Genomic DNA, 12,379 nt, shown 5'->3' with positions numbered 1-12,379 from the left:
TCAAGCTGAGCATCTCGCTGTCCCTCTTCAAGAAGAATCTTGATGAGTGGATGAGTAATAGAAAGTTCACCCCTGGGATCACTCCAGTGGCTCTGCTAGATAGAGGCACTGGGAACTACCATCAGGCAGCATGATGCCAGGGCACTTCTATGGGCTAGGCTTGTAAAGGCTCCAAGGCCATTAGCCTAGTACATAACTACGAACCCAAGTCTGATCAGTTTCACCTTCAGGTGTACAGAGCGCATCTCTCCAAACATATCCATCATTAGCAAAGAACAACTTCCCAGTAATTTATCTGATGGGCTTAACAATCAATTGTCCTGATGGTTAAGGATGCTGAGGTATACATCTTCCCAAATCAGTCAAACCCTACTGTCCCAGTCAATGGGAAGGTGTTCTAGGCAAGAAACACCTTTAACTCGCATCTCCCAGCAGCATCCACAGATGTCACAACAGGATTCAGTAGGTTTCTATGCAAGACCTTTAAATGCTGCTGGACTTTAAAAAACAGACTTCCTTGGGGTGGAGGGCTGGCAGTCTCGTTCCAGGGATGCCATTTTAAAAGCATCCAGTAATGCCTCAAAAACTTGTGGTACAGCAAGTGCTTTAGGGGTCTTCAGTCCTTAAATCTCTCCATTTTTGGAGCCTCAAAGAAAAGTACAGTTGTGTAAAGTCATACCATAACAGTAGATATCCTTCTCTTCACTGTCGCAGTATTCTTTACAACAGGAATCCTCTGACAAGGGCAGCCTGGCATCTGGCTAGTATAACAAAGCCTTTAGATTGTAATGGGTACGCCGTACGTCAAATGTACGCTCCTTGTGCGCAGAGTGGGGCATAAAGGTGACGTACACACATACCATCATCAGAACTGAAAAGCCACAATAGGAATGGCAGTCCAAGGATACTAGTAGGTAAGAAACATATCCAGAAGGAAAGGATCAAGGAAGAAGGAAAGGAGCAAATACTGCAACAGTGAAGAGAAGGTCATCTACTGTTATAGTAAGACTATACACAACTGTACCATGTCCTTCCATATCACTGTTGCAGTATTCATTACAATGGGGAAAGTGCAATATCTCAGGAAGAAGACTGGGAGGAGGAAGGGCCAGTACAACCCTCTAGGAAGCCATGGAGAATAGCCTGACAAAGCCAGCTCTGGCCCTAGAAATCGCATGGTAAACGTATGCACAGAAATCCAGGCAGCTGCCTCAAGAATAGATTTAGTATCTAAACCCTTGAAAAAAAAAAACACCAGAAGCCACAGCCCTTGTAGAATGAGCCTTAACAGAAGGAAGGCTCTTGTCATGAAAAGAATAGCAAAAGGAAATAGCTTTAGATATCCAACAAGAAACAGTTTGCTTGAAAACAACCAAACCTAAACACTTAAAATGAACACCATGGTTTTGGGTAACTAACTAGCCATTATTTGACAAATTACTGGTGCTCAAACTCACTTGCCCAAAGTTTCCTCAACTTCTTTAACTCCAATGCCCTGGACCAGCTGTTGACACCCACCACAAGGGGCGTCAACATCCTGCATCAGGTGCTTACCAATATGGGGGACCATTATAGCACCCCCACTGTCAGGTCTTCCCTAGTGAGATCTGACCACAAATATGCCTCATTTGAAGTAACTATCTCACCTGACCCCTTAGCAGCAACTAAACTAAATATTTCAAAAACAGATTATAACCTCTTACAGGATGGTAGAAATAGATTCACTGCACCTCCCCCTCAGATGGAACTGGCAACTATGCAGAGTTCTAAATCAATGCTTTATACAAACATTTGTATAACTGCATTGACTTGGCCATCCCTGACATGACCAAAACAACCTCCTCAAAGAACAGCAAACCTACCTGGTGGACAACTGCCATTAACAGGCTTTACAGTAAGAGGAAGAAACTGATAGAGCCCTAAACTGGAGACACTACCTCCTCAGCTTAAACAAGCGAGTAAGACTTCATGTGAAGTTCTCCAAAGCAAACTAAGAATCCAAATTAGCTTCCCCAACTAAAAAGACAACCATAAGGTGTTCTTTAGTTACATCTGTAACCTAAAAGGAAAGCCCCAGACTTGTACCAAACTGGTAGTTAATATCACATACACTAAAAGCCTGTGGAAACAGCTAACCTGTTGGCTGACAGGTTCTGTGAAAACTTCACTCGCTTGTCCCTGCCATATGTACCCCACGACATCCCTACCACCTGTCCCCTACCTTGTATCTCTTGAAAGAGAGAGAGGGAGTTTATGACCTGCTAAGGCCAAACACACAGCATCTATGGGACCCAACTGTGACACTGCCAGCTCATTTTGTAAATAATTCTATGTCATTTGTGAATATTGATATGATTTATACAGAACTGTAGGTTATATACTGAACTTCAAGAATGTAACCACAGCATACCCTGCTGGAACATTGACCAACTTATAAAACTTGAAGAAAATAAGTTGAAATTGTTTTACAATAATGGCATCTCTCAGTTTCAGTGAAGCAGACACAATGTCTAGAGCTACAGGTTTTTCTACTCTCTTGGACAGAAGTAATTACTAGGTCTAAAATGTAAGTGTGTTTTATTGCTTTATGACTTCCTAGCAGCTGCATATCTGAGAGATATGTATTAACACAGAGATGTTAAAATTCTGTTACATTTATGCTTAGCCTGGGAACTGAAGTCAGGTGACAAAAAGTGATGTCATCCAAGCTAACAAAGCAGTAACATTTGATACTGATTAAAGAATGTTCTGCGTGTGAGAGAGAGACAGAAAGGGGGGGCATTTTGTATTTTGTCTTGGACCTAACAAGAACATCCACTCATCACCACTGCACTTGCTTTGCTCTGTAAGCAAGTTTCTTAGGGCACAGTAACTCTTTTTAGATATAGATAGGAATATAGTAAATATTAGTTTAGATATTGCCTGTATTTGAGACTGTCCTGCAAGGTTTTAAAATATCTCCTGTGATTCTGAACTCTGGAGTAACTGTTTCTGAGTATTGTCTTCTTTTATTATTTATTATTAAATATATTTAAACCTATCTTTGTGGCTGATATTTGCGAGACATATATAAGCTCGTGTACTTGCATATTTATTTGGTGACACTGTACAGGCCACTCCAAATAGCCTTGTAAGTCCTGGTCAAAACTACCATTTGGATTAACAGTAACATCAGACAGTAGGATTGGACACGCTTTGTAAGGGCCTTATAGTAGCCAATAAGTAGGGGTTGGAAGTGATAATTACCTTATAGTCTGGGCAGAAGGGGGCATAGCTAGTAAACCTGTGCCAGCCTTCCCCAGGTGTGTGTCAGCTACATGGACACAGACATGATGCACTGGTTGGACAGAAAGGGTGCTGGAGGTCTTGGCTTGACCCCCTCAGCTGAGATATTAACCCTACAGTACCAGTGGGGAGTCTTATCAGGGATCTGGAGAGAGAGGGAGAAACCAGCCCCAGCAGGTCCATAACATAATCACATATGAGTGGTTGCATTACAGAGAGGTGTTTCTGGACATTTTCCGGCAAAGGAGTACTCCCCAAGTAGATCTGACTCTCCTCTGAGCAAACAACTTCTTCTAGTCTGTGCCAAAGTCCCATGTCCTCTGGTCTGGAAGGTGGATGTCCTAGTTTTTTTTTGGGAAGGAATGTTTCTCTGTGTCTTGCATTCCAAAATTCCTGTCCAAGATAAAATAGGATACTCCCAAAATCTTGCTGGTGACTTCCTTTTGGCCCCGACAGCATTGGTTTCCTCCTTTTCTGCATCATTCCAAGGGTAGTCACAAGTTACCTCACAGGATGCACCTATTAACACAAGACAAAGGATCTGTCCATCCACCCCCACCTGTCCACTCTTCAGCTGACATTGTGGGTCTTTTTTTCCTGAGGACAGGCTTCAAGTCCTGCAGGAGGCTAGGAAATCTTACTTATTCATGTAGAAGAGGTTTTCTATTTGTCTTTTTTTTTGTCACCTGGATCCACTTATTGTGGATGTTCCTATGTTTCTGTCTCGTGTGTGAATTGCTCAATGCTGGGTTGGCATATTCTTCTCTTAAGGCCCACCTATCCACCATCTCCGACTGTCTCTCCTTTGACTCCCCCCTTTAGCCTCTAGATTTGAGGCCAAGCAGTTTCTTAGATGTCTTTTCATGTTAGACCTCCCAGGAAGCCTGTCCCTCCTTCAGGGGACCTTCATTTTGTTTGAGAAAAATTGGCTCTGGCTCCTTTTGAGCCTGCTGCTTCAGCTTCTTTACAGCATTGTTCTTGGAAGATAACTTCTTTTGGCCCTTACTTCTTCCGGAACTGGTGTCTCAGTTGTAAGCCCTTACAGATGTTCCTCCTTTTTGAGGTTTTCTATAAGGACAGGGTGTCCCTTTGTACTTCTTTTATGACCAAGGTGGTTAATGAGCTGTCTCTTAATCAGTATTCATTAGTCCATTTTTCCATTCTCAACCGTCTGCTAGTGAGAAGGGTTTGCACACATACTGTATACAGTCTGTACACTCAGTATACTGCATACTGAGGTTGAGTATTACAAATATGTCAGGGCCACCACCGTCAGCCAGAGAAATTTCAAATTGTGGCATACTTGCTGTACCCCACTCCCCCATGTAGTGACTTTGGATGTGTCCAAGCAAGGCAAGGAGCAGTTATGCAGTGTAAGTGTGCAGATAGAGCATCCCCCATCCGAGGTAGACACAAGTACAGTCATGGCTTTTCATCAGTCCTTGATTTTGCAGAATGTTCTGGTTTTCTGTCATATTTTTATACTGTTGATTTATGCTTCTTCTTATTCAGAAAATGCATGTTGTTGCAGTGCCTGTTGCTCTGTGTTTAAGTAGCAATGCGTTAATGATCATCTGGTAAGCTTGTCTGAGACTGTAAGATGCAAGTAAGCTTTAATAAGCATACTGTTAAAGAATTACCAACAATGAAAGCCTTTTTGTTGTTGCCATGCAGACAATATTTACATAACTAGATTGCTTATAAGCCTTAGGTATTGAAATGCATACCACAGTATTTGTAATAAAGGACAAGATTACAGTATTTTCAGAAGCTCATTACATTTGTTGGAGACTTGCAGTCATCTTTGCAGACTTTACCAGTTAAATAAATAGAATGCTAATCTACCATGCGTGGTCCATAACCTGTGCAGTAATCCTTTAAGAAATTTATCTTGAGCTTGTTTGTTTGCTGCTCATTTTTTACTTTGATCATGTTTTTCCCCATGAAACAAGTAGATAGTTGTTGTCATGCAGCAGGTCTTTTTTGGATAAAAAAAATATTTTTACAAGTGGGGGTATCACAGATTGCTACTTTCCGCATGTTACTTGGTAGTTTTATAAAACTGAATTAGAACTACAGTGCAAGGAGAAGTGGTTTGAGTTGAGTGCTGCTTGTTTTTGTATACTTGATTTTCACTGGCATTCCAGTAACGTATTTAAAAAGCAATTTCTTTTTTCATTCATCTCAACCTGTTTGTTTCCATCTAGATATTAAGTAAACTGTCATGTAGCCAACACATTGAAATATTTTTTCTCTTCTACACTTCGTTTTGTCTTGACTGGACTCTCATAATGATGGTTTAGCACCCAGGGCAGCGTATTTAAAGGCCCCAGTTTTTGCGGTTTTTAGCATAGCTCCACCCCTTCCCTTTGTCCCCACCCATTAAGCTGTCTCCTGCAGCCCCCTTTGATTTGAACCTACCAGCTGCCACTGGGATAACAATCCTACAGAAATTACCAAAACTTTGTAGTCTCTTCCTTCCAGACTTATTACCAAAACAGATCACATTCCATGAAAACAAAATCCCTTTTCTCTACACCACAATACCTAGGACTTTTTTTTGTCGTAGTTTTACAATACAAGCAGCCAATTAAGGATACATGTCTCCAGTACTTCAGAGATCTGCGCGATAATTGTTCTGTATTTACCAGAAAAATTCTGGGAAGAAATATTCCTGCTAGCCTAAAAAAGGTATACAACACAAAGCTGAAAAAGAGGAAGATGTTCAGGCAATACAACTTCTGTCAGGACAACCTAATAAAAGACAATTAATAAGCACATGAAAACTTCTTCTGGAGAAGAGTAGATATTAACAGGAATGTGACGCAAGGCAATTTAGCCTGCAACACTTTCACTTCAACTAAATGCTTTGATCTAAAACAGGGAAAATACTAAAAATATGGCATTCTACAGTCTAAGCTACAAAATGTTAAAAGAAAAATGTAATTTTCTCTTGGCTCCCAGCATTATATTGCTATACTTTGCAAACACAAAACAATCTCAGTTTCTACCTTATCAAGAAGGAACAGCATTATTGGCAAAAGATACTGACAAAATTGAAAAACAACTGTGAACTCAAAACCTTCAACTATTTAGTGCAGATCACTCACAAGATACCATCTGAGAAAATCAACAGGCAACAGGTTAACCTACCAAATGTCTTCTGGCCACCCATGTTTTATAAGGTCTTCATCTGCAAAAAAAAAAAAATAGAAGATGAAAATATAAACTGCAACAGAATTTTTAAAATAAAACACAATAAGGAGGAAAATGTGCTTGGAAACAATGCCAAAAATCACCACAAACCAAAGCACTTGCAGAATCAGCAAACAAAACGCCTCTTCAGGTCGGTGAACCAAAATGTTTTGCTTTGTGGCGTTAAATAAAATTGTTTTGTGTCATTAAATAAAATGTTTTGGTTCACCGACCTGAAGAGGCGTTTTGTTTGCTGATTCTGCAAGTGCTTTGGTTTGTGGTGACTTTAGAATTTTTAAAATCTATGAAATAAAACAAAAACACCATGTTATAATGCACTATGCAGTTAATCAAAGTTGTCTGCATTTCACTGACTTTTTTTTTTAAACGAGAAAGTCTCTGCAGCCCTTATCAATTTGAAAGTTGTGCAAAACCATTAAAAAAAAGGACGACAAGATTCTTGAAGAAGGTCAGAATCCAAACTCCTGCCAAAGTAAATGGGTGGCAAAAGGGGAAGCAGGTTTGGTACTGGTGAACACCAGCCTAACAGACTGAATAGTCTGAGGGGTGCTGGTTCACACTATCAAAACAACCACAGAAATGCTGCTGCCCTGACAAAGCTTGTTCATTGACAAGTCTATATGATAACCTGAAATGTGCTGGCATTCCACAAACAAAAATGTTAACTGCTGCAAAGTTGCAGGAAATGCGATCATAGCACTTTAAAGTAGCATTGCACAAATTTTTCTATTTAATTTTGATTTTGTACATGCTACAAAATTTTTATCCTATCATAAATCCATCATCAGGTAAAACTGGGGAAAAGGGGGCTGATCATGACAACGATAAACTAAGCATTTATTTATGTTTATAGTTCTACTGCTTCTTTTGACACTATGGGTGACCTGGTCCAGTATTCAAAAATGTTTCAGCCATGTCCCAAGTCTGTTTTGGCTCGCTAGTTTTTCCCCCTTTTCCTTAAATGATTTACACCATGCATCCCTAAACTTAATATAATTATGTATGTTGATGACATCTTACTTATATAAAATATTATATAAAATATTAAGCAGTAGACAATCTCAGAATAAAAAACTTAAAGGAAATTTCTTTCATCTCTGTAAATGGGCATCAAAATAAGTTACTGATAAACCCCAACAAAACAAAAGCTATGCTATTCTCAATATCCAATAAACTACCAACCCTGAAAAACAGTATTCTAAAAGACAGAGTTATAATCCCTAATGTAACTGAACAAAAATACTTAATATGCTTCCTAAAGTTCGGACGTGCATCTTTTGTAAGTTCTGACAAAATATGTGGTGAAGTTCAGTCCCAATTAAAACTAAGCTGCAGGATTTCACACCTTCACAATCTGGGCACTTGTGCAACCATTGTAAGCAATGTTCTAATTCTTAAAAACAGAGTATGGCTCATCATTGCTGTACCTTCATTCATTCTACAATACTCAAAAACTACAATCAACTGAAAACAAAGGTTCATCCTCTTATCAGATCAAAATATGCACCACTGCTATGTCTAACAAAAATTAAAATGGCTGTAAATAACCAACTGAACTACCCTCTCTCAATACTCCCTACTCAAAGCCATAAGACAAGGATAGGGACCCCACGGAGATGTACACTACGTATCAGGGAAAAGAGCTACTCCCCAAGACCAAGTTAGGAAGACAGTATTATCCAAGGCAGACCTCTCCTCAAAACTATGATAGGTTAAACAGCTTTCTCAAGAACTGGCCCAGCCATATGGGATAATCTGCCCAGTGATATAAAACATCAGCAACCTTTATTGAAATTCAGGTACTAAAAAACCACCAACAAAACGAGGCTACTTGCACATTTTCAAGACACTGATTAAACAATTTCAGTCTGTATTCTAGCATGCACTCTCCTTACAATTTGCAAAAGGGATTCTTCCGCGTCATTTTTAATGCTGTATAATCCAATGTGTTAACTACTTAAATCCATTTCTTAAACCCAGTGTGCTTACCATTTCTTACACATCTTTTTCATTCTAAAACACAAAAAGTTTTTTAACAAAAAAAGAAGTTATGTACTCACCATAACATTCCATCTGAGTAGTTCTACTTTATTTGTCTTCAACTTGTGGGTACCGGATCCCTAAAGGATCCGAGCCGAACTCCAAGCTCCTCCCCTTACCCAAAATACACCTCCACTACCTTCCAACCCACAGACAGAGTTTGCTGCAACTTATACAGAGAACTTACACAGCTAAAACTTCAGCCAAATAGGCTGTTCCATATGGTCAGGCCAGGGGGAAGGAGGGAGGGACAGTTGAAGACAAATAACGTAGAACTACTCAGATGGAATGTTATGGTGAGTACATAACTTCTTTATCTGAAGTAGTTTACTTAATTTGATCTTCAACCTGTGGGACAGAGTCCCCACCTACTAAACTCCTGGGTGGCCCTCATGGAAGGATATTCCGGAGCACCGCAGAACCAAAGAAATCAAATCCAGTTTGTAGTGAAAAAAAGGTATGAGATGAGGACCATGTAGCTGCAGAACATGAAGTTATGTACTCACCATAACGTTCGATGTATGTATTCCATCTCGCCTCACATTCTTACCCGTGGGTTCGGAGCCGAATGTCGGCTCCGACTCGGCCAACTTTTTTAGCTCTAAGTCTTTCTATTGGCTGGGCTGGTATCCCATGCTGCACTGCTCTCTATCCCAAGATCTAGTTTGCTGCAAGCCCCAACACTCATTCTCCATGCATAACACCACCTAAGGAAAGGAAGAACAAATCAGCTCTGAAACCAGACCTAACCTCCAGATCCTCCAGGATGGGGGAAGGAGTGGCGGGTAAGTACGAATGTGAGGTGATATGGACTACATACATCGAACGTTATGGTGAGTACATAACTTCTTGATGTAGTCCAATCTCGCCTACATTTTTACCTGTGGGACAGCGTCCCTAGCACCTAAATCCTGGCAGGCTCAGTGGAAAATACTGCTGAGCACTTTGGAACCAAAGGTAGACCTGCCCCTAGATACCACATCCAACTTCTGAGTAACAAAGGTGTGAGGAGATGCCCAAGTAGCCGCAGCACAAAAATCATCCATAGACAATCTGGCCTGAAAGGCTGCAGATGTAGATACAGACCGAGTAGAGTGAGCCTTCACCCAGAACGGTAAATCTTTACTCCCTAAGGAATAAATGAAAGAAATACAACTGGAGATCCACCTGGACAGCTTGATTTTGGAGACAGGATACCCAATTCTGTTTTCCAAAAAGGAAACAAAACTGATGAGATTTTCTGAGGTCTTTCATTCTGTGCAAATAAAAACTTAATTGTCTGTGTACATCCAATTGATGAAATTTGAATTCTGCTTGTTTGAGAACTGGGGAAAAAACACTGGCAATTCAATAGATTGATTAATGTTACTGATTGATGCCACTTTGGGAAGAAGAGAGGGGTTCGGTCTGAGAGAAACCCTGTCCTTATGAAAAATCAAATGAGGGGGTTTGATTGATAAAGCCTGAAGCTCCGAAATGCATCTGGCTGACGTGATAGCTACTAGAAAGACAGTCTTCCAAGTTAAGAATTTTAAATTGCAAGTGGCTGCAGGCTCAAAGTGGGGGTGTAGTAAGACTCTGTAGAACAAAGTTAAAGTCCCAAGGCATGACAGGTTCTGATACAGGAGGACGAAGTAACAAAGTGCCCTTCAGGAAAGCCTTTCAGAGTCTATGTGCCATCAGGCTAGGCTCGTCTGCGACATGAAAGGTAGAAAACACCGCCAACTGGACATTAATGGTTGCGGCCGCTGAACCCTGGTTAAAGAGCATAGACAAGAACTCCAATACATACGAAATTGGAGCTGTGTAAGGGTCAATCTTTTTTTGGTATGTGCCCAGATTGAAAACCTCTTCCATTTACTGTAATAAATCTTCCTGGTCGAGGGCTTATGAGAGGAAAATAAAATATGAACCACCTCCGGTGAAAAATGATGAAGCCTAACTAATGACGGAAGTGGAGTAGACAGGCTGTCAATCAGAGGGTCCGAAGAGAGGGATGGAGCTGCCCTGACACGTGTCAGTAAGTCTGGTTGCGGGTCCAGAATCCAAGGAGCATCCATGAGATAGGGATGGAGAAAGGGGAACCAAATTTGACGAGGCCAGTGTGGGGCAGTCAGAATCATGGTTTCCCATGGACTGCGCTTTCTGAATAACCTTTAACAGCAAGGGGACCGGAGGGAAGGCATATAGTAGACCGGAGGGCCAATCATGGACTAGAGCATCCCTGGGTGACTCCCCCTGAGGGGGGATCAACGTGAAGTAGCTGCTGCATTTGGCATTGAGGGGGCTGGCAAAATGGTCACAGCAAGGCTGACCCCACCTGCGGAAGATTTGTTCCACAACTTGACTGTTCAGGGACCACTCGTAAGGCATCAGAATAGTTCTGCTTAGCCTGTCTGCGATCACATTGGACTTCCCCGGAATTGCCACCAGAAAACGTTGGGAAGACATTGCCCACTGCCAGACTCGCACAGCCTCTCTGCAAACGGGATAAGACTTGGTTCCTCCCTGCTTGTTCAGATACCACACCACTAACATATTGTCTAAGAGTGGATTGCAATAGTCCCAAGAGGAAGAAAACTCTGAAGTGCTTGCAATGCTAGTAGCACAGCTCTCATCTCCAAGACCCTGATATGCAGATGCATCTCGTGCTCTTGCCACATGCCGTGGACTGTCCTGCCTAGATAATGCCCCCCCACCCCATCTGGCAGGCATCTGTGGTCACTGTGGCAATCAGGGGCGCAGGAACAAAGGGCTTTCCTACATTCAGGTTGTCGGTGCAAAACCACCAACTGAGATCCTGTTTGCACCTGTCTGTGAGTAGAATAGGGTGAGAAAGTGGAAGACGTTGAAGAGACCACTGGGCAAAGAGAAGCCACTGAAGCAGCCTCATATGTAATCTTGCCAGAGGGACTAACAATCGTAGCAGCCATTGTCCCCAACAGTTGGAGGGCCCATCTTGCCTTTGCTCTTCTCAGAAGGAGCAAGGCGTGAACTTTTTGTTGTAAGACTGATTCTTTCCTGTGGTAGAAACGCCCGCATGAGGACGGTGTCTAGTTCAGCTCCTATAAAAGTGACACCCTGTGAGGCCAACAAGGCAGATTTTTCCCAGTTCAATGTGATGCCAAACTGTTGACATAGGTTGATAGTAGCGTCCTTGGCCTGAAGTAGTAGATGCCTGGTGGTGCCAGTAAGGAGCCAGTCGTCCAGATATGGAAACACTTGGAATCCCTGACGTCTCAATTGAGCAGTCACCACTGCCATGCATTTGGTAAACACCCTGGGGGCTGTGGTGAGACCAAAGGGCAGGGCTCGAAACTGAAAATGACTGGCTCCCAGCCGGAAGCGTAGGTGACTTCTGGATGCCCTGTCTATCTTTATGTGGAAGTAAGCATCCTTGAGGTCGATGGAGCACATCCACACTTCTTTTCCCAACAATGGGAGACTAGACTGCAATGTGACCATTCGGAAATTGGACTTTTGCATGTGGGTGTTCAATTGGCTGAGATCCAATATGGGTCTCAGGTCCCATGTCCTTTTTGGCACCAAAAAGAATCTGGAGTAAGTCCCTAACCCGATCTGGTCTGAGGGGACATGTTGGATGGCTCCTTTTTCTAGCAGCTTTGAAACTTCTGAAGATGCGTAATCCCTTTGACTGGGTGGAACCATCCGAGATTTTCTTGAATGGAGGGGGATGACATATCTTTCGGAAATTATTTGTAGAACCCACTGGTCCTGGGTGATGTCTTGCCAGACCTCCGGGTATAATGAGATTCGACCCCTGACTGGCTCTGGGAACGCAGTCGGGCCTCCCATCAGGAGCGGCGGTAGGGAGAAC

General features: G+C 42.0%; 1 protein-coding gene across 2 annotated transcripts in view; it reads right to left on the bottom strand.

Moving 5' to 3' along the window:
* The window catches only part of CCDC25 (coiled-coil domain containing 25), a gene marked incomplete in the record, with an annotated part of 783,974 nt that overhangs the window by 493,460 nt on the left and 278,135 nt on the right, over positions 1-12,379 (bottom strand). For both annotated transcript variants that reach the window (XM_044062680.1, XM_044062681.1), the window contains 1 exon segment: positions 6,439-6,478. In XM_044062680.1, the coding sequence (XP_043918615.1) occupies positions 6,439-6,478 (40 nt within the window).

The sequence above is a fragment of the Protopterus annectens genome, chromosome 2.part1, assembly GCF_019279795.1.
Source record: "Protopterus annectens isolate FY-2018-M chromosome 2.part1, PAN1.0, whole genome shotgun sequence".
Classification (NCBI taxonomy): Eukaryota; Metazoa; Chordata; order Ceratodontiformes; family Protopteridae; genus Protopterus; species Protopterus annectens.
Note: the sequence above shows the minus strand (reverse complement) of the source record. Positions and strands in the feature narration are given on the sequence as shown.